Source organism: Eptatretus burgeri, chromosome 11, assembly GCF_056783735.1.
Source record: "Eptatretus burgeri isolate ZD-2024b chromosome 11, Ebu_testis_v1, whole genome shotgun sequence".
In the NCBI taxonomy this organism is placed as follows: Eukaryota; Metazoa; Chordata; class Myxini; order Myxiniformes; family Myxinidae; genus Eptatretus; species Eptatretus burgeri.
Genome location: NC_140971.1, coordinates 49541171 through 49563578, shown reverse-complemented (window position 1 = coordinate 49563578; position 22408 = coordinate 49541171). Strand labels below are relative to the sequence as shown.

The 22408-nt window shown below is 41.9% G+C and overlaps 1 protein-coding gene across 6 annotated transcripts in view; it reads left to right on the top strand.

The window, feature by feature from the left end:
- MEGF10 (multiple EGF like domains 10) overlaps positions 1-22408 on the top strand; it is a 425111-nt gene that overhangs the window by 308700 nt on the left and 94003 nt on the right. For all 6 annotated transcript variants that reach the window (XM_085846391.1, XM_085846390.1, XM_085846392.1 and 3 more), the window contains 3 exons: positions 4777-4897; positions 13910-14046; positions 17014-17226. In XM_085846391.1, the coding sequence (XP_085702517.1) occupies positions 4777-4897; positions 13910-14046; positions 17014-17226 (471 nt within the window). The remainder of the gene's footprint in view (positions 1-4776; positions 4898-13909; positions 14047-17013; positions 17227-22408) is intronic.

Sequence of the window (22408 nt, the reverse complement as noted above, 5' to 3'; positions counted from 1 at the left end):
AGCAGGAATTTGGAATTTGGCCAGGATGCCGGGGATAGCTCCGGAACTCTTCACAAAGGACACCGTGAAGGGAACTTTAATGCCCACCAACTAATTCCCGTGGTTTTCTCGCCCAGTTTAACACCCGTTTGAGGGGCGGACACACACATTGATTAATCACCCTGGCTGTGGAAAATCAGGAGGACAGTTTATAGCTGGGTTGACATATGAACCCAGGTGAGACAGCTGAGAGCAACTGTGTGTGTGTACCTCTCAGGCATGTTGCCGTGGTGTGGGATGCATGTTGTTGATGCTCAGGGGTGTCTGTCCTTTCCTCCATGTTTGACATCTTGACAGGAAGACATGCTTGCTTCTTCTTTGTGATGGAGTTGGTTTTGATGTTGTTGAAGATATTGATGCTGTAGGTTCAGCAGCACAAGGCCTTTCAACCTTCTAGAAGAAGCTAAAAAGAGTCTTCTGCACTGCTTTCTTCTTCTTTTTTTTCAGCAAGCATTGATTTGTAGCCACTGAAAACATTTTCCAATTCTCCATTGAACTCGTAGTTCATGTGTCCCTTTGATTTATTCAATTAAATCCTTTTGTTATGTTAATTGCTGTTTTAATTTAATCTTTCATTTAATTAATTTTGCCTTCCTGACTTTGGGGATTTCCCCACGAGGAATCCAGCCCATGGTTGTCAAGCACACTGCTTGCACCGCGGGAGCCTTCGCGGCGATCCCGTTGCCGAACTTGTCCCGCTGCTTCATTATTTTTGTTGTGCTCAACTACGTTAGAATTTGTGCACATTCCGTATTCTTTTCTTCACTCAATATAATTGTTTGAACAGTTGAAGGAGTTAAGTTTAATGCTTTGTCAATTTCACATTTTCTTGTGTAAATCTGGAGAAGGAGGGAGCTTGCTTAAAGTAAATCCGCTTCACTATAACGATTGCTAATTTCCTTAAATTTTCAGATTTCACTCCAGATTTCAACACTTATTTTCGTCCACAAGCACCGATCCTCAAATTTGAAGACAGATTTGGATTATCCAGTAAACCCTCAAATATTGCAGGTTCCGATATTATGGGTTTCGAGCAATCGCAGGCAACTGTAGAACCTATTGTGTTCTGATTTAGTTATCGTGGGATTTAATTTTGGCCAGTCGCGGTTTTTGAGCTGAGATGAGTCATCGTTTGCATCCGCGTGTACGATTACCTCCTATCATTAGCCTTTTGTTGCTTCTCGTGCACTGTTTTCATGATCCCAAATGTAAAAAGATGGACAAAATGAATTGTTAGATATGTTGACAATTTGATTTGTTAAATTGTTGCCAAGAGGTGAAAGTGCGGAATCTGTTTGCCGCCTAAATGAGATAAATGAATCGACAGTGTGGTGTATCCATGAAAGTGAGTCAAATATCCATGCAAGTGTTGCTGCTATTGCTCTGCAAAGTGCAAGTTTCATTCCCGTTCCATATTCCTCACATTTAAAGGATGGAAAAGGCCCTTCATATTTGGATCGAGGACCAAACACAGAAAAAAGTGCCTTTGATTAGACCGTTGATAAGGGAAAAATCATTCCGGATTTACCAACGTTTCCACCAGGCATCCCAAGCCGAAGACTCCAGCACAACCATGGCTCCCCACAAGTTCCACACCAGCACAGGCTGGTTTGAAAAATTCAAAATAAGATTCGGCCTCCATGTCGAATTAGTCTGGGAAGCAGCATTGGAAGACGATGCTGCCAAAAACTACCCGCCACAGGTCATGGAACTAATCAAGGTGAAGGGATTTATGCTGGTTTTTTAACACTGATAAGATGGGATTATTCTGGAAGAGCATGCCATCTATCTTGCTGCCAAGCAGTAAAGATCTGCTCTGAGGTTCTCAAGGTGGTTAAGGATCAGCTTACTCTTCTCCTATATGGCAATGCTTGCTGCAGGTGACTTTGTCGTAAAGCTAATGCTGCACACCTCCGATCACTGGATCCTGCTCCCTGCTCCCTCCTTCCGCCTCCCCACTCCCCTTCCCCCCTACCCGCTCCCTGCTCCAACAGCATCATAATCATCCTGCGCTAAGTCTTTTTATGGCAGAGTGAGTAAAGTGAAAAAAAAAGAATTTTGAGCACTTAATCGTCCAGAAACTGTTGCGGACTGTTCCAGGCAAAGCATATTTGAGTAGGCTGAAACAAAATGGACACTTAAGACCCCTGTGAAGTGACAGTAGGCTGACCAAGATAGCACGCCGTCACCATAGTAAGGATTTTTTGGGGTTTTGACGATGAGCACCCCATTAATTATCTTCAAAAGGGGTGTTTAAATTTACCCAAACATACAATTTTCATTCATGCACTCCCTTGGAGATCCGTTAGTAGGCTTGCAAAGTTTTGGGCTGATAGGTTTCATGATTTTTGATTAATGGAGAAGACACACTGACACACACTGACGCACATTGACACACACTGACACACACACACACACACACACACACACACACACACACACACACACACACACACACACACACACACTGACTGACACACTGGCACCTGGGCTCTTTTATTATTCTAAATAAGGATGGTGTCATGTCTGTCACGTTTTCTTTCTCCCTCTCCCTGTTTCGTACATCATCACCAAACTTTGTTGTTATCATTAACAGTTCTATATTTATGGTGACAAAGTCTGTTGTTGGCTTCGTGGTTAGGGTGGCTGGCTTGGGATCCTAGGGTCCCGAGTTCAAGCCTGTTGGCTGCTGAATTAACACCAGGTGAGGTTGACTCAGCCTGTCATCCTCCTGAGGTTGGCAAAATGAGTATCAGTGAACTGGTAAAAGGAGCACAGCATCAGTGGCCCAGCTGTACTCCATGAAGTGGTTGGAGTGGTGACCTGTCCAGATTGTGCCAAATAGCCAAGGAAAAACTGCTTCAGCAGTTCCAATGCTCTGCTCAAGAGTATGCTCCACAATTTATGCTGATGTCATTGAAATTTACTAAATTTACTAACACCTCCACCTTTTATTTTGTTTGGCTCAGTCAAGGTAGACTTCTCAAAGCGATCATTATACCTGATGATATTACGCATACCGGTGGGCAATGCTTCAAGCCCAACTGTCATGTTATTGTTGTTGTCTTCATTTATTCCATTCATCACAGGCATGTTGTTATTGTTGCTCTTTCACCCTCACATCGTATCGAATTCCAGATGATCTTATCACATATCCTTGCCGGTTATCCGCTAACTCTCAATCAAAAGAGAAACAAAAATGTAGTTTCATCTTAAAACTTGCTGGATCCTGAAAAAGCATTGTTTCACATTTGTCAGTTTTACATGACGATTCTACCTCTTTCACTTCAACTTCAGTTTTGTCAGTGAAGACATTGCCACCTATAGCCGTTTTCCATTAAGTTGCACCCAAATTGTTCTCAGATACCTTAAGGATTATTAGCCTTCAATGGACTTAGTCTGAAATGGGGGCTTGTGTATTTGGTCTCGATTTTCGTGTCCCTCCATGTGTCCATGCGTCCGCAACCATATTTGACATGTATGGACCAATTTTATTCGTACTTGGCACAAAGACAACATATGTTGGTATACATATGTGCATCATTTTGTTTCACGATGCAATTTAAGATGGGCAACTGGTGGCCATTTTAGTTGAAAAAAAAAAAATTGTGTCGAACACGTCCTCAACCATTTCTTGGACATGCATTGACTGATCTTGTTCAAAGTTGGCGCACAGATAAAGTATGATGACCTACGTATGCACTTCATTTTTTTTTTTTGAGATCAGATCCAATATGGCCGACTGGCGGCCATTTTAGTTGTGAAAAACACGCGATGTTGAACACGTTCTCAACCATTTCATGGACATGCATTGACTGATCTTGTTCAAAGTTGGCGCACAGATAAAGAATGATGACCTACGTATGCACTTCATTTTTTTTTTTGAGATCAGATCCAATATGGCCTACTGGCGGCCATTTTAGTTGTGAAAAACACGATGTTGAACACGTCCTCAACCATTTCATGGACATGCATTGACTGATCTTGTTCAAAGTTGGCGCACAGATAAAGAATGATGACCTACGTATGCACTTCATTTTTTTTTTGAGATCAGATCCAATATGGCTTACTGGCGGCCATTTTAGTTGTGAAAAACGCGATGTTGAACACGTACTCAACCATTTCATGGACATGCATTGACTGATCTTGTTCAAAGTTGGCGCACAGATAAAGAATGATGACCTACGTATGCACTTCATTTTTTTTTTGAGATCAGATCCAATATGGCCTACTGGCGGCCATTTTAGTTGTGAAAAACACACGATGTTGAACACGTCCTCAACCATTTCTCGGTCATTCATTTTCCGATGTTGTTCAAACTTGGCGCACAGATAAAGAATGATAGCTTACACGTGCACGTCTATTTTTTCGAGATCAGATCCAAAAAGGCCTGTTGGTGGCCATTTTGTACTTAAATTTGTCCCCATTAACCATTTCTCAGACATGCATTGTCCGATTTTGTTCAAACTTGGCACAAGCACAGTACATGATGGCATACATGTGCAGCTCTCTTTACTTTGCGTTCTGATCAAAGATGACCGACTGGTAGACGGGCAGACATTTTAGTTGTACAGAAATATGGGCGAACCCTATAACTCCTCACAGCAAAATTACTAAAACAACAGGTGCTGTGACATTTTATGTCTATTTTATTTGTTTTATTTGTATTGCAGATAAAATGGTTAAATTACTTCACAATTATTTTGTGGCTCTCACTGTGTTGCCTGTCCCTCACAGCTGCGAGGAGGTGTGCCCACCTGGCAGCCATGGGGCACAGTGTGAGCTCCGATGCCCATGCCAACATGGCGGTGTGTGTCACCATATCACGGGCGAGTGCACTTGCCCCGCAGGATGGACGGTACGTCAATGCATTTAGCACTTGTCGTGTGTTTCTCTCGCCTAAGCAATTTTGCAATGTTTCTGTACAACATATTTATCGTTGCAAGTGGTCATGGAAATTCATTCACACATCTTATCAACAGTCTCATGATCTGTTAATTTTTTTGTTTGAAGGAATTTACTATCTCAGTTCCAACAAAAAATGGCAGAACATAAAAGTTTAGTTTTGACACTCGAATTGAATGACACAAAAAAGGCGAATAACACTCTAATTACACTCCGAAAAAAGTAGGTCAAGGACACGAATCAAATATCAGGTGCCCAACGTCGGTGCAGGTACACTGTTATGATGCAAGAACATCATGGAAGGCCAAGTGTCTTTGAGATTCCTCATTGGCAATATTAAGCGATGACAAAAAAAAAAATGCGTCTTTTTTTCAGAGTGCTATTTGACCTTGACCTTTAACCCGGAGAGATATGATGTAAATTTAGCGTAAATGCACCTTGCTCAAAGCTATCTAGTGAGGGCAATTTTGTTCTAATCGGACAAGCCTTATTCAAGTTTTGGTGAAGAATGTTAAAATGTCCATAATTGGGTCATGACCTTGAAAATTACGTCAAGGCCAAATTAAATTTTGACAACCCCGCCTATGTTGTAGTACTATTATTGAGGCAAAATTTCATGCCAGAGTCCTCAGACATTGTTAGAAAAAAGGGAGAAAGATCAAAATGGTGTAATGGTGGTGTAAATGGTGTAAAATGGACCAAAATGGTTTAGTAATCCAAGGGGTGTAAGACCTTGACCTTTAAACGCAGAGGGGTATGGTGTAAATTAATCGTAAATGCATATTGCCCTAAGATATCTGGAGAGGGCAATAATTTCAAACCTCGCCTCCAAAGCCAGTCGCCGACTGGGAATCCTCCATCATGCAAAGTCCTTCCTCGGCCCACCTGAGCTCCTGACCACTTACAAAGCTTTCGTCCGCAGCCTGATGGAGTATTGTTCTCCTCTCTGGGCTGGTGCTCCTGCCTCCCACCTTTCTCGGGTTCACGGTGAGGAAATTTTTGGCATTTCCTGCAATGAGGCTGAGTCTTTTGGCCTCTCACTCTCTCACCGCAAGCTGGTCAGTGGTCTTTCTGTCTTCTACCGTCTCCTCTCCAGCCTTGCCCCCCCCTGCTCTCTCTGAATTTGTCCCCACCACATTTCCACAGGGCACTCAAGGTCTACCAACAACCCCCTTCTGGTAAAACTACCAAAATCACGAATCACTGCTCATCTTCACTCTCTTTCATTCCTCTTTTTCCCTGCCTTTGGAATAAACTCCCTCACTCTATTCAATCCCATTCTTCCCTCCAGGCCTTCAAAACAGCAGTTCACCACCACCTCTTATCATCCCCCATTAAAATCCTCGATCTTTTCCACCCCCGATAATCCACCCAAGCCCATCTCCTTCAAATTCCCTACTTTCCTTCCTGAAAGTCCCTGTAATATCCATCTTGTATTCCCCACGTTCCCCACCCCATCCCTCTTGCTTCCACAGATATCCCAATGTCCCTGTTCCCCACCGTTTTGTCCTTCCCACTCCCGCCCCTCTTGTCTCATGCCCCCTTGCTGTGCGTTGTGTTAGCTCTCACACGAGCCACAACAAGGTATACAATATATATATATATATATATATATATATATATATATATATATATATATATATATATATATGATAAATTATGTGATGACCTTCAAAATTAGGTCAAGGGTAAAAAACAATGTCAACCCAGTATACTTTCCATTCACATTATTGATGCAAAATTTCATTCTGAAAGTCCCTGCAGGATCTGAGATGCAGCTCGGAAATTGCTACAGTTTGGAAATTTGGAGTGTTGCGAGTGCAGGAAGGAAAAAACAAATTTCTAAATGGTGGTTTAGTACTTTTTTGGGTCAAAGAAACTCTGTGGCACCATTAAAAATTGGGGGTGCTAATTGTAGAACCAAACTCTACAAGAGCAATCAGCCTTCCCCGATGCTATCAGGGGAGGTTTATTAATTCCGAGCTCGACTAAAGCTATGCAGGATCAGCTGAAAGAGATGGGACTTTTTACATTGGAAAGGATGCTCGTATTACTGTATCTGATCGAGATGGTTCAGATAATTAATTAAGGGTATAGACAAAATTAGTGCAGAAGAATATTTCAGCAGAATCGACACTCACAGGACCAGGGACCATAGTTTCGGAATGAAGAGGAGAGCTAGGATGGTAGTACAGGAGTGTTCTTTCACTCAGAGAGTAGTACAGGCATGTCATCGTCTCCCTGAAAAGGTAGTGGCAGCAGAAACAGTAGATAGGTTTAAATTCGACTTAGATCGGTGTCTATATGCAGTCTTTTTCTTCTTCGTTCGTATGTGCAGCACGATGCTGTGGGATTGCATCATTGGCTGAGGCCGTGGCTGTGCTGCTGATGCAATTCCCTCTGCTGGTTTGGGCAGGAATTTGTAATTTATTTAAGGTGCCAGTGATAACTCGCCTACTTTTCGCGAAGGACACTGTGGGATCTTTAACATCCACCAATGAATGCTGGCAGACGGGATTCCCATTTAACGTCCATCCGAGGGATGGCACACACATTGATGAAACACCCTGGCTGTGAAGCACTGGGATGATGGTTTATCGCTGGATCAGAATTCGAACCATGGCGAGGCAGCCAAGAGGTTAGTGTGCGTATCTCTTGACCATTCTGTCAGCCCTCTATATGCAGTTGGGATAGGGGACACTTGAATATTGGCAGGATTGCATGAGCTTGACGTGCTGAATGGCCTCCTCCCACATTGAAGTTCCTTGTATTAACTTCCGATAACAACAACAACATTATCATAATCGACAATAACAACAACTTCAAGAGCACAATAAAATCACAGTCACTACACACCTAGCAATCAATTTCATTGTTCAATGATTTTATCTGAGTAACTTGCATAAAACATTATGGTATGATGACAGATGATGCCCACTCTGTGGCTGGCTGGCATTTATGATGATTGAGTATTACGCAGAGTCCATTACATTCCATAACTAAGGGTAACAGTTCCGGATAGTTGTGGTCACACATTTCTCATTTGATAGCCATAGTTTATACATCAGGTCAAAAATATAGTAATGCTTTGTTACAAAGCCCACAGCAGAAGTAAAGATAGATCATGAAAAGTTGTTGGTGTAGTTGATAAAAGGACACACATATGTGTAAAAGTCATCACCCTTTGTATTGAGTACCACATTATGAAACTGGAAGGACACTCGGTAGAGCACATCCCTTCACCATGCAATGCCTGATCCACGAGAACCTATCAGGCCCAAAATTTTTATGAAACATCATGCTATGCATCGTTTTTGGCCCTATCTCTCAATGGTGAAGAATTGCTTGAAAAATTAAATAATTCTCCAATCCAGGTTCACCAAAATCTAACCATTTCGTCTTTGTCACACACCCAACCTGTCCACCAAGTTTTTCTCAAAATCCGTCCACAACTTCTTGAGATATCCTGCAAACAAAACAAACAGACAGAGGTGAAAACATAACCTCCTTCCACCTTCGGTGGCCGAGGTAAAAACATCACAGACCAGGGTAGTGACCACGTGATGAGCACGATCCCGAGTTGAACTTTATTAGGTCATCTCTTCGAGCATGACCTAATTATATTGATGTTGAGAGGAGAGGTGACGATCCGTCCATCCGTTCACAATGAAGTTGAAGTGGGAGATCCGCTCATTAGTGATCCTGATAGAGGTCGATGAGCCGTACACGATGGTATGACTTTCAAGGTCACCGAAGGTCAAGGTCAAGGTCACGAGGCCTTTGAAGTTGAGAAAATGACGATTTTCAAATTCTATCTCCTCTGCCATTTCTCAAGCGATCTTGAATTTGATTGTAGCAAATTAATCTCTGGGCCAATATCTAAATTTTGATAGGGCCGGATTTTCGATATTTGCTTTTGTTTTTGTGTCACGTGACTTCAAAGTTGGCAAAAAATGCGAAATTGACGATTTTCATGCGAAAATGACGATTTTCAAAATCTATCTCCTACATTTCTCAAGCAATCTTGAATTTGATTGTGGCATATGAATCTATGGGACAATATCTAAATTTTGTCAGGCCGGATTTTCGATATTCACTTTCGTTTTCGTGTCACGTGACTTCAAAATTGGCAAAAAATTCGAAAATGACGATTTTCAAAATCTATCTCCTACATTTCTCAAGCAATCTTGAATTTGATTGTGGCATATGAATCTATGGGACAATATCTAAATTTTGTCAGGCCGGATTTTCGAATTTCGCTTTCGTTTTCGCGTCACGTGACTTCAAAGTTTGCAAAATCTGCCCTACCTTCAGGAGGCAATATATTCTCTACTGGGCATGGTAAAAGTTAGTGAATGGTTACCTAGCAGCTGACCTTGTATATTATATTTTATATTTATACATTTTCTGCCGAAAGTGCAAAAGTTTCAAAACCCGAAATGTAAACGTCGGCATTTATTTTCAAAATATAATTTCGTGCACGCGCGCCAAAATGCCGAGTCATCTTTAACCAAACTGCGCAGTTCGAGCTGCGCAGTAGTCTTCGGTCATAACTGAACATTGAGAACTTGTGGTATTATTTCTCGCAGAGATGACCGTCACTCCCGCACGGGGGTAATTTTATTTCTATGTATATCTGTGGTGCACTGTTTCTTGGATGTGTACCATATGTTTGAACTCTTGAGCTCTGGTGGGGGTACTCGAAGTTCTTCCCAACACGGATCATCTGTTGGTGCTTCTCAAAGGCATACTCGACACAATGTTCACACATCATCATCTTTTCGAGGAGAGCTGTTTTCTCATTTGTTGTAATTATAAGTTTTGTTTTTCCGCTGATTTTCCGTTTAACATCCATTGCATTTCTTATTGATCCGATGCTGCCTTATTTTTTATCCACTTAGTGAGCACATTATCTCCCGCGTGGAACTCCTACTCAATTGCGTAAATTTGTATTAATGTAATTATTATAAGTAACACACAAAAAAGGAAAATTTGCAGAGGACCTTGTGTGTAAAGAGAAAGCATGTGTGGGAATAGCACACGACATCGCTGTTTGCCCAAGCTTGGTTAGGATATGTACAAATTATCCCTTCATGGCCTCTACATCATCCAGCATAAGGGATCTCGAAGCAAACAATAGTATTTCATTTCAAGCGATCATAAGGGATCCCACTGAGAATAGGACGGGAATTTTTGTGTCCTCAGAAAAAAAAAAAATGATCACAACACTCTTCAATTTGGTTAAGGCTTGGTGTTGGCTTAACGGATAGGGTGGTGGGCTTGGGATTTGAGGATCCTGAGTTTAAATCCCACTCAGCTGTAGAATTAATACCAAGTGGGATCGACTCTGCCGTCATCCTTCTGAGGTCGGCAAAATGAGTGCCAGCTTGCTGGTGTCCTGTGTCGGAGTGGCTACCCGTCCAGGATTGTGCCCAATAGCCAAGGAGACTGCTTGGGCAGCACCAACGCTCTGCACAGAGTATGGTCCCAATGGATGGATCGGGTGGCTGACTTAAGACCCTTGGGTCTTGAGTTCAAGCACCTGTCAGGCTGTTGAATTAACAACAGGTCGGGTTGATTCATCCTGTCATCCTTCTGAGGTCAGCAAAATGAGCTCCAGTGTGCAGGTTACAGGGGAATTGCATCAGTAGCACAGCAGTGTCCTCAGAAAATGATGGCGCCAAGCAGCCACAGGCTGCACATGAATAAGTAAATAACTAAATAAACAATTCATTTGTCTCCTGGTGTCCCAGCAATTGATATAAAAGTATGATAATGTCTCCTGATGTCTTTGCCCAACACATTGTGTGTGTGTGTGTGTGTGTGTGTGTGTGTGTGTGTGTGTGTGTGTGTGTGTGTGTGTGTGTGTGTGTGTGTGTGTGTGTGTGTGCGCGCTTCATCTGAACCTTTATATTGCTGGAATTGTGTTTTTTTGTAAATTTATATACGTTGAGAAATTCCACTCAACTTGATTGTCGTGTTATATTGTGTCGAAGTTTTCTGTATCCAAGTCATCATGGCTTTCTTGCTTGAGTTTCCTTACAAAGTCTCATCGGAAGATCTCATGATATTTGATGGGAATCTCTTGAAACCCCGGAAGAAATCGTCGGAGATTTTTGAAACGGTATTTCTCTCCACGTTATGGAAGTGTCCAAATGACTTTGTTCGTGCTCTGGAGAATTAATTAACAAATTGGATTTCTTCACACACTCTTTTACTGCAAATATCAAACACTGAAGGTAAATACTGTATTGCCTTTAGTTTTTAAGTTGCCACCATCACCAATATTTGAACATCATATTACATGACCCAGGAAAAAATGGTACAATTGGAACTACAGTATCTGAGAGTCATACTCTCATATACCACAGTTGCCTGCAGAGAATTACAACAATAAAGAAGTGCACAAATTACAACAATAAAGAAGGCAAAACTTTTTGCCTCGGGATCAGCACTTGGCTGACACTCGTTTGGCCGATACAGGTAATTCAGGGAAGTCGTTTATCTACTGGGTGAAAACAGCGATTTTTGAAAATACTGCTTAATTCATGGATCAGAGATTTTCGCAAACTCGTAGATCCGTCCGACAAGGGCAGCCTCAAACAATTTCAAAGACTGATGGCTTGTCCTGAAGGTGTGCTGCAGTTTCACTAAGCTTCTTGGCAGAAAGTCACAAATGATAGCACATGGTGACAAAGGATAGCGAAGGCACACTCATACGCTGAAACCCTGACGTCCCAACACTTTACCTTCGGAGGAAACGTTTCAAATACAGTTTCTGGCTTTGCATATGGCACAAAGGTTCTGGTGACACTCTCACGATGTATGTTCACCATTTTGCATTAACCCAAGAGCACCGTTTCCTGGTAGTAGTCGACAACCGTTTTATTGGGTGAACATGGTGGTGGTGGTGATGTTTTTTTATTTTTTTTAAACTTCAAATTATTGGAGGGACTTGACCTCACACGCTTATCTGATTGTTGTTTTGAAGCATGTCAGTCCTGCAAATTGGGTTATCCGATTATTATTTTGAGATAATGTTTGCAGCATTCGAATGTCGGTTTGCATCACTCCTGGAAGCATGGTCATGCTACTGAAGCAGTGCCCCCTGTAGGTTAAGGCAGGAATTCTGGAATTTGTTCAATTTGCCGATGATAGTTTGATTACTCCATACAAAGGACCAACTCTTGCAGACGGGACGCTCAGTTTTACATCTATCCGAGGGACGGAACACACATTGATGATTCACCCTGCCTGTGAAACACCAGTTTATAGCTGCGTCTGGACTTAAACCCAGGTTAAACAGCTCAGAAGCTCGTGTGTTTCTTAACATGGCCGACTATCACAGAGTATGTCAAGTTGTTTCAGGCATTGTTACCCTCTAAACTCTAAAGTTCAAGAGCTCACAAATAAGCTGTTCTCAGGATAATGTCAGCCTTTCCTGTCGGTGACGCATTACCGGTGTGGAAGCATCACGGACAAATATTGGATACAAGGAGGGTGGAGTTTTCAAAAAATATTCAAGAATTAGGAGAAGTCTTTGGCACTTGTAAATCTCCGACATCGCATGATTCTTCGGAAGAATTCCTGAACGGGTCATTGAAACACAAGTTCCTATGTCGTCCCCGCTACTGTGTGGCAAACGTCTGGTGGAACGTTCACGCATGCCTCCTTGAAGTTGTTATGTCTGTGTGTTGCAGAGCTGTTTAAAACCCACACGTAACGGATGAACAAAGCTGCAGAAAAGCAATGCTTTTGGAATGATTGTGGCAACTACTTTTCCTCTGGGAAATCTCAATGCTTTGTTTGCTTCTGGCTTGTGAAAAACAGCTTTTTTGTTAAGATAATGAGAGGTAATCTAATTCGGCACGACACCGCATATGGTAGAGATCTCCATGGGCATTATGATGGACCACCACCCAAAAGGGGCAGCGGTCGGCCATGATCGAATTGATTTTCACGTGTTCATCCCAGGCCTATGGAGAGCACTGTTTCTATATAAACTGGCTGTCAATGGTCAAAATGAAACATGTTGTTGTCGTTTTTATTGGCCCTTCAGGCTGAAACTCGTGTAAGAGAAGTAGCCCTCGATTAAAGCCAAACAACACCATGCGTGCAATGGCACTGAAACCACAATCACCTTCATTGGCAAAGGAAGAAGCAAAGGTAGAAATTAAACAGAAACAGAGAATGATTAGGAAGCAAGTGAAGACAAGAATGAAAAAGAAGAAAAGCAGAGAGAATAATAAAAAAATAATGGCCAGCAAATATAATTAATGTTACACAATCCCTGCATTTCATTCCACTAAGGAATTAATACATCACTCGCAGCGAAGGATGAATTCAGACAGGATGAAGCCTCCACCAAGATGAATAATCGATCCAGGGACAGATCTCCACGGGGCATTACCATGGATCACCCTTTAAAAGGGGGGAGTGTGCAATGGTCACATGGATTTTCACAGGTTCACGTTGACACTGGTTCTGTATAGGGTTTGTTCTCGAGACAAACGTGGCAATAAAATAGAGGACTCTTGGCAAAGCGTAATTTGTTGTATGTCTGTATCTGTTCATGTTTCTTTTATCCGCTTGTCCGACCGTGCAGCGGGAGATGGGGTTTTGCAATTGTGTGTGCATGTACAACCAAGTTTGTCCATCCATCCATTGGGACCATACTCTACAGAACATTGGTGCTGCCAAAGCAGTCTCCTGGGCTGTTGGGCACAATCCTGGACAGGTTGCCACGAAACATGTATATATGCAGTGATAATTTGCTGTTTACTTGATACGACAGGTACATGTTGGGCAAGTCCTTCTCAAGGGAGTATCGAGCCAATTTAGGTGAAACCACTGTGGTTCCTTTGTGGGTTTTGACTAAGTAGGGATGGGTGGGGTGGGGGATGAATCCATTTGATGATTCATTCAGCCTTTTGAAATGTGTGTGTATATCTGTGTGTGTATGCAGGGACATGTATGTGGACAACCATGCCCTGCTGATAGGTTTGGCATAAATTGCTCAAGGGAGTGCCGCTGCAGAAATGGAGGGCATTGCCACCATGTGAATGGGAAGTGTATGTGCGTGCCAGGCTACACCGGTGCAAGGTATGGCCTGGATAAAGCTCAACAAATGGGTGTTCTCAGCACTTCCTGGCACCCATGAAAGTTATCATAATCAAACAAAGTGTTCAAAGTTTTGACTTCATGCTTGAACAAACCGTTAAGTCATTCAGTCATTGCAATGATCCCAAATGGAATGTCATAAGTTGAGTGTGAAATGCAATACAATGATACAGTTAATTGGCGAATGCATGACATTCGAGTTGGACTGTTGTTGAGATTGAGATGTCAATCAATTGTTTTTCCATCCCAATTTGAATGATGGATTGAATAAATTTATTTACTTGCATAATTTTGCTCAAAAATTTAAGAAGCGGATGTCATTTAAATGTGAATCTGATAAACAAAAAGGATAACCCCCCCCCCCCAACTCCCATGAATCCAGTATCTCATTGTTGCATTCTGGCATGAACACCGTACCTGTTCAGTTCAGGAAGAACACCGTACCTGTTCAGTTCAGGAAGAACACCGTACCTGTTGCTTCTGCTTCTTGCCGCGTCACACAACCTGATATAATGCGCTCTCTACTTAGCGCATGTTCATAAAGAGACGGTCACTTCTGGTGCAACCACATCACATGCCATCACGTGATATCATGTGCTGTATATATGGTTCTGGAAAAAAACCAATACAGCAAAGATGTAAGCAAGCACAATGGACAAACCTCACACGTCTTTGTTGTTTCTCAGACGTGGACGTTTAGTCCGATGTTTTACATCCTCTAATTATATCCCTGCACCGAAAACATTGCAATCTGTGCGAACTTCAAGAGGCTGGTGGAACCATGGAGACGGTGCTTTGATATTGAATGAAAATCATGTAGAAACATAGCAGAAAAAAAATTAACAGTTTCATTGTTTAATGACAAGGGGTTTGGGGTGACACTTCTGATTTACACGGATGTCAAGACCCATGGATTAGCTGAATGGCAAAGATATTACATCATTGTGAATCATTTCAATTGTCTTCGAATTCCGAACGTTCGAATACTGCTTGTATTAACATTGGGACAATGTAAAGTGTGGATTTCGGAAGTTGATAACATCTGGAAAGAAATAAAATCTTCGATCCTTCATCACGGCCACAAGAATTTAATCGTCCTTTCCAACACGAGCGAAGGAACGTTCCTTGGGTTTTCAATAACCACCATTTGTCAGACTGGACAGGAAGAAATCAAACGCCGTGCATAACTCATTTTGCCGACCGCACTTCTAGAGAATTCTAAATGACAGGTAAGTGCTGGTGTATTAAAACCATTTGGCGTGCACATTCATGTGGACGTACAAAAGGACAGCGGCAAAACCTTCAATTTTCCTTTAAAATATATCAAGCTGAACTCTTCCATCGATCTCAGAATACTTCAGTGAACCTTGTCTTGATGTTTCCATTCCGGAGACAGCGACTGTAGATTTTCGCCCTCCCTGAACGACTGAATGATTTATTGCGCTATCAAGGTATAATCAGAAGGCGGCACATGTTTTGCTTGCTAATAAAGTGTTCGGTCTGAAAATAATTCGATTTCTAAATGAAGAAGTCGTTTTTGCTAGTTGCCGTGGCTTGTTTTGTGAGGAATGATTTTGCTTCAAAAGCAGGACATGTTAAACGGATTCCTACTCCGTCATATTCTGCTCATTTGTAAGTGCAAGTCATTTAAGCTTATTATTTTTGCGCTGGTTAAATTTAGAGACATTCACTTAGTTGAACTTTCAAGAGAGTCAGGGAGGAAGGTCAGTGCTCTGGGCACTGGGGAACCGGGGCTAGACTTTCCCTTTTCAGCAGCAGGCAGTAATCCTTTACAAAAAAAAAAAAATCCTTTCCAAGGGACAGCGGACACCTGGCAGGAGAGTCGAGAGGGACGCACACTAACCTCTGGGCTTTCTGGTGTGGGTTGGAATCTCTGCCCTGCTATACACTGTAAACCTGGTGTTTTGCGTGCGGTGTGAGACATCAGTGCATGTGCCGTCCATCGGAAGGATGTAAAACTGGGTGTCCCGTCTATCAGCGTTAGTTTGTGGACATAAAATATCACTCGGTGTCCTTCGTGAAGATTAGTCGAGTTATCTCCAACACCCTCAACAAATTACAAATTCATGCACTCTCAGTCGAGTATCCTGTGTCGGAGTGGCCACCCGTCAAGGATTGTAACCCCGAGCTACTGAAACTGCCTCGGTAGCCTAATGCGCCTAATGGCGTGGGCAGGGCAAACTAAACAAAACAAAGGGACAGTGGTTGGATTGTATTCTAAGACTTTGCAATCTCCCACCAAGTCCAAAGCTCGAGGATGTTTACATCTGGTTTTCAAATCGACCCACTTTGCTGTCTATGACATTCCGTTTCCGTTCAACCTTCATATCTTATTCCACCCAAATTGCACTGCTTGCTCAATCGCACCAAAGCGTGTGCACACAAAAGGACTCCTTTCCAATCGGGAATACGTGTCATTTTGTTTCAATTACGCTGGCCTTACGGCAAGGATACCGAAGTCTGAGGATACGGTAAGTTCAATGCAACGAATTTTTTTACTCTCTGACATTTGTTGGAACGCTAATCGTGATTATGCCTCTAGATGTATGGTGTTTGGAGCATTGAAGTTCCAGTCCCTGGGCAGTTAATGCGTTGGTGAATATATAGCAGTTTCCCTTTATATTATAAATGATTGACAGTGAATCAATGTGTTTTGGGAATCGTCCCGCTTGCCGAGACTCGTGGAAGTACAGAAAATTAGGGTGGTGTGTAAGCAATGTGTGAGGCTTGGCTTGTCCACCTTCCCACAGAAAACGCCGACATACGAGTGCATAGTACATGTGTGAAATTTTTCATTCACCTCCTTTCCTGTAACTTGGTTTTCAAGTGTCATCATACTACCTACCATACAAAGAGTTCATTTGGGAGGTCAGACCTGGTTTTCAGTGAATGGTTCAACAAGGGAGGTTTTTTTTTTCTCCTTTTCAGGTGTCAAGAGGAGTGTCCTGTTGGACTTTTTGGACAGAATTGCAGACAGAGCTGTGATTGTGCAAATGGAGGGAAATGCTTTGCCGCCGATGGTCACTGTCTGTGCAAACCGGGATTTGTTGGGCTCCGATGCTTAGAGCGAGCATGCCCAGAAGGCATGCATGGCATTGCTTGTGAGCAAACCTGTTCATGCCATTCGGAGAACACCTTCAGGTAAGGAGATGAAGTGGCTGGAGATTTTTGATGGATACTCTTGGGCTATGACCACTAGTTCAGGTGATGGGGCAATGCTTTATGCCATCTTTAAGTCAATTGCATCCTTGTGGACATTTTGAAACATAAAAGGCTTCAGTTTGGTCTGGTTATTTTGCCACAAACATCGTGGCGGTGTTGTTGGCACAGCTGCAAGTGACACGGGAGAGCCAATAGAGCAGACTGGCTGCCAGTCTGTCACAGTGGGATATGAATTGAAGCAGGATTGCAGCATGACCTCCAGACCTCTGGCTTTTGGAAAGAAACAGAATTGTCATGATACTTGGGTTTGGATGTAGACAGGGTGATCTTTGGAAGAGCCTGCTGCTCTGGGCTTTGTGCCGAGCTCTGAAAGTCTCACTTAAGCCCCATTGCAGCTGTTCACGATCCATCTATAAGTAACAGCAGCCATGTTCTTAGGTTTAAAAACATTTTCTGAAATATAATTTGTGAACAAAAGCTGCAATTTCCGCTCAGGCGGTTTCAAGAACAGTCAGTTCCATTATTTCAAGCCCCCTCACCATATCGGAAATTTTGTGATGCTTCAGTGATTTCTACTCGATAAGTATGATGATCCAGAATTAGTTCTACAGATTTCGTTTTATTGATTAACTGGGTCGTAGCTTGATGTATGGCCTTGGGTTTGCCCGCTGCAATTTTAATGATTAATGGAACATAAGCATGCTTGGTTTGTGAGGTTAGAAGGCCAGATGACCATGTGAAAAGCCTTTCGTGTGTTGCTTCGGTCAGTCGTTGTAGGTAATCGAGTTGCTGGCATGCAACAACACCTCGCCTCAAATGCTTTACCCATCTCAGATCCCTTTCATGTTTGAACCATTATTTCATAATGCAGTGGACAACTCATGTGGAAAATATATAAATTAACATAACTTTCCTTTGCTTGTTAATTTCTTTATGTGTTATCTTTCATTACTCTCTGATAATGGCCATTTTTGTTACTTCTGGAGTTAACAGTGACAGGCTGGAGCTAACAGGACACCTCGAGGGTGGTGTGATCACCTTTGAGCTGTGTTATCTGGGTTCTACTCTTAGAACAACTATGAACTGCTGCCCTGCTGATTCCAGGCAGAAGTCCTAACCAAAGAGTATGATGTTCATTCAGAGTATGTTAAGGCAGTTGTCCTGTTTGATAGCATTCTCTGGGATATGTTAAAGATCGCACAATTTCATTTTATAAATACAATAAATAATTAATAGCCATTGCATCCCAGCACTCTGGCCATATTCTATATTTGTGTTCTCCTCTAAGGATGGAGATAATGATGCTGTATCAGCAACATAGTTGTAGCCCCAGTAATTATTCAACCTGAATCACTCTTCTTTTTATTTTGTATGTAGCATATGGCTGTGTGGACCACCATTGGCGATGGGTGCAGCTTTTCCGCTGATGCAATGCCCCATTGCAGGTTAGAGCAGGAATTTGCAACTTGTTCAGGGTCCTGGGGATAGCTTGCCTACTCTTTGCGAAGGACATCATGGAATCTTTAATGTCCACCAACTAATGCGGGCAAATGAGATGCCCCTGCAACATTGGAGCGCTGCATATGCAAAATGAAAAGAAGAAAAAGGAAGAAGAATAAGTAGGTGGCATGCTCGTTGGTGAAACAAACAGCCCTCCTTTGTGTTTTGTTGAGTTCAAGGCAGCATTTTATATCAACAAATATAATATGACAACAAATAGGGAAAAATACATTACAAAACCTCAGATTTAGCAAACCTCCTTCCTCTTATCCTCCCCCCAAATCGTCAGTATTATACCAGAATAAAATGTTGTTTTTTGGGGAGGTTTTTTTCCCTTGCGGCAAATGTCATCAGCTGGGTCTCCTTCATATGAATAGTTAATTTAAAGACTCTTTACATTTTCTTATAAACACTTGACCATTATATAACTTTTGCACACACACACACACACACACACACACACACACACACACACACACACACACACACACACACACACACACACACACTACTACTAAACAAGGCCATACTCAAAAATTGCAATCCAAGAAGAACCAATTTATCCACAGCATAGATAGACAACAAAAAGGCTTTTGATCGTGCTCCACATTCATGGATGATAAAATGCATGCAATTGCACAAGATGAATCCAGAAATAATCAAACTGATAAGGAAAGCAATGGAGCTTTAGAATACCACATTGATATTACAGCACTCGGAAGGAAAGATTGAAACACCAGGAGTGAAGATACGTTGAGGGATCTTGTAGGGAGACAGCCTTTCACCCCTCCTATTTTGCCTGGCCCTGAACCCACTGAGAAGACTGATTAATGAGCAAGGACCGGGATACACCCTGATATCAAATATGAGAACATCCAAAGAGACAAAGTTTACACATCAACTATAAATGGATGATTGAAAACTCTTTACGCCAAACAGCAAAAAAAAATTGGCAGAAAAACTCAATTTAGTGAAACGGTACTCTGACTACATTAAAATTGAATTTTCCTCAATAAGTGTGTCAAGTGCACATTCATACAAGGTAGACCAATAATAATTGACATGAATACAACAATACAATGAAGCACAATACAAATACCTCGGAGTAGAAGAGGGCCACCAAATATGTCACAAACAAATGCGCAAAATAATTACCAAAGAATACCTGCGTAGAACGAGGCTCATCCTGAAAACATACCTTTCTCCAAGGAACAAAATCAAAGCCATGAATCAACTCGCAACACCAGTATTCTCGTAGAGCTGTGGAATAATAAACTGGCCACAATCAGAAATCAAGAAACTGGATAACAAAACGAGGAAACTCCTCACCATTCACAATTTTTTTTTCAAAAAATCAATGCATCCCAAGAATGTACCTACTGAGATGAAAAGAAGGTAGTGGCCGGATGGAACTCAACCAAGTGCATAGAGTGATAATAGTGGGATTGGCTGAGTATGTGAAAAGTGCAACAGACTACCAAATCCAATTTGTAAGTACAAAGACAAAAAACCAGAGAAGGCATCCCGAACTCACCAAGCAAAAAAATTCCAAAGACAGGTGTGAATGGAACATATCACACAATAAACCAAAACACAAATGAATACAGCCCCAACGATAACAAAAAAAGACAAAAGAAAAATATAAAGTGAGTATCAACAAATATTCACCAACAATTGGGAAAACAATAAAAGAGCTGGAAGGTATAAAAGGGGTTGCACATGTTGGGCAGAGACAAAGAAGGCTCTTTGGATTGGCTACGAAGCGGTCAGCTCAACCGGGATGGAGAACGAATCATTGTGAATGGCCAAGACCAAGGACACTACACTAATGGCTTGAAGAAAATAGCAGGACTGAGTCATTTAGACAAGTGTAGGTTCTGCAAGGTAGAAACAGAAAGTATGAGCCACCTCCTATTGAGATGTTAAAATCTCATGTCAGAGCAGCCGTACACACAAAGGCACAACAAAGTATGTCGAGTAATCCAATAGCACATCTGCAAAAGTCTCAATATCCCAGTTACAGAAAACTCATGGAAGCACGAACCAAAAACAATCACTGAAAACAAGGAAGTAATGCTCACATACGACTTAATGATCCCATCGAGCACAGCACAGAAATGAAGAAAATGACCAAATACTAGGATCTCAAAAATGAAGTGAAAAGAGCCTTGAAGCTGAAGAGATCTGTAATTGTACCAGTGATTGTTGGAGCTATGAGAATGATTAAAAAAAAATAACCTTGCAGAGATCTTAAAAAGCACCATCCCTGTAAATATCAATTCCAACAAACTGCAGTTGGCAGCTGTCCAGGGCTCAGCGATTATCCTCAAACGAGCCCTCACAACAAAACTTTAAGAACAAGAAAACTTCACTATTTGGTCCATGAATCATAATATCATACTGAAACTTAGGTGGATACTTTGCGACCTGGAAGGACTCCGTTCCACCTTCTGATACCCGCATATGGAGATAACGAATAACACACACACACACACACACACACACACACACACACACACACACACACACACACACACACACACACACACACACACACACACACACACACACTTAAATAAGTACAGCCTTTTTAATTTCTCGTTTCATTTCCCAATGGCAAAGCTAAGCAACTTTGGACGTAAGCTTTGCTAAAGGATGAAGATATTATCATGCTTTACAATTTGTTTTCCTATTTTAGTGGCGATTTATTTTTGCAAAGGATCTTAAACACAGAAAGAATTCTAAACGAGTGTTTGATGAAAGGTAATACGAATTGATGATTTCATCAGTGTATACTCTTGTTCCATAAGTGTAGGGAATCCTCATTGTTTACCAATGGCCACCTCGAGCGTCCACATATACTCTGGTGCACGAATAGTCTCGTTCTCCAAATATCTGTTATTTAGGAACCACGTCCACCTGCCTCCAGCCAGTTCCTTGAAGGCCAGGATTCATCTTCCGATCTGTCTGGTTTGACTTGTTTACTTTGAATTTCGGCATTCCATCATTCAGGGCATGGGAGCCGGTGACAAAGTCGGTTAAGGCAATAGACAGGTGTGGACAGGATTCTTTGAAAAGTAGAAAAACCTGATTAACTCAGCATGCTTCACATTTTCCAACAATTATCTTTACTCGTGCACTCGCCAAGAAAAAGTAATTAACATTATAAAGACTTAGCTCATTCGGTTTCCCTGCGGATAGTGTCACATACAACACACGGGAATCAAATCTTGAAAAGGGCCTCAGAAATCCTTCCTTAAAATTCAACGCTTGACACCTCTACGATAAACAATGATTGTGGAAATGTCATCACTTGAATCGCTCTCAACGGAGCCGGTCAAACGGTCATGATGCACAGTTCATGTTGAAATGAAACAACAAGAACAACATGAGAAGTCAATATTTTTATAGAGTTCAAAATCAGAGGTGCGCTCTCTGAGAAACACCTGCGTGCTTTGGAAAGTCACAAGAAAACCAAATCGGTTGATTTTGAGAAATCCATGTGACTAGCAGCCATGATTGATGAAATGATTAATAGCAAGAAGAGCAAACATGAGACCATGGGAAGACGAGGTAATAAAAACTGAAATTCTTCGAGACAACAACACTCTTTTAGAGTCATTACAGCCAGATGATATTCACCGAGGACCACAAAAGAAAG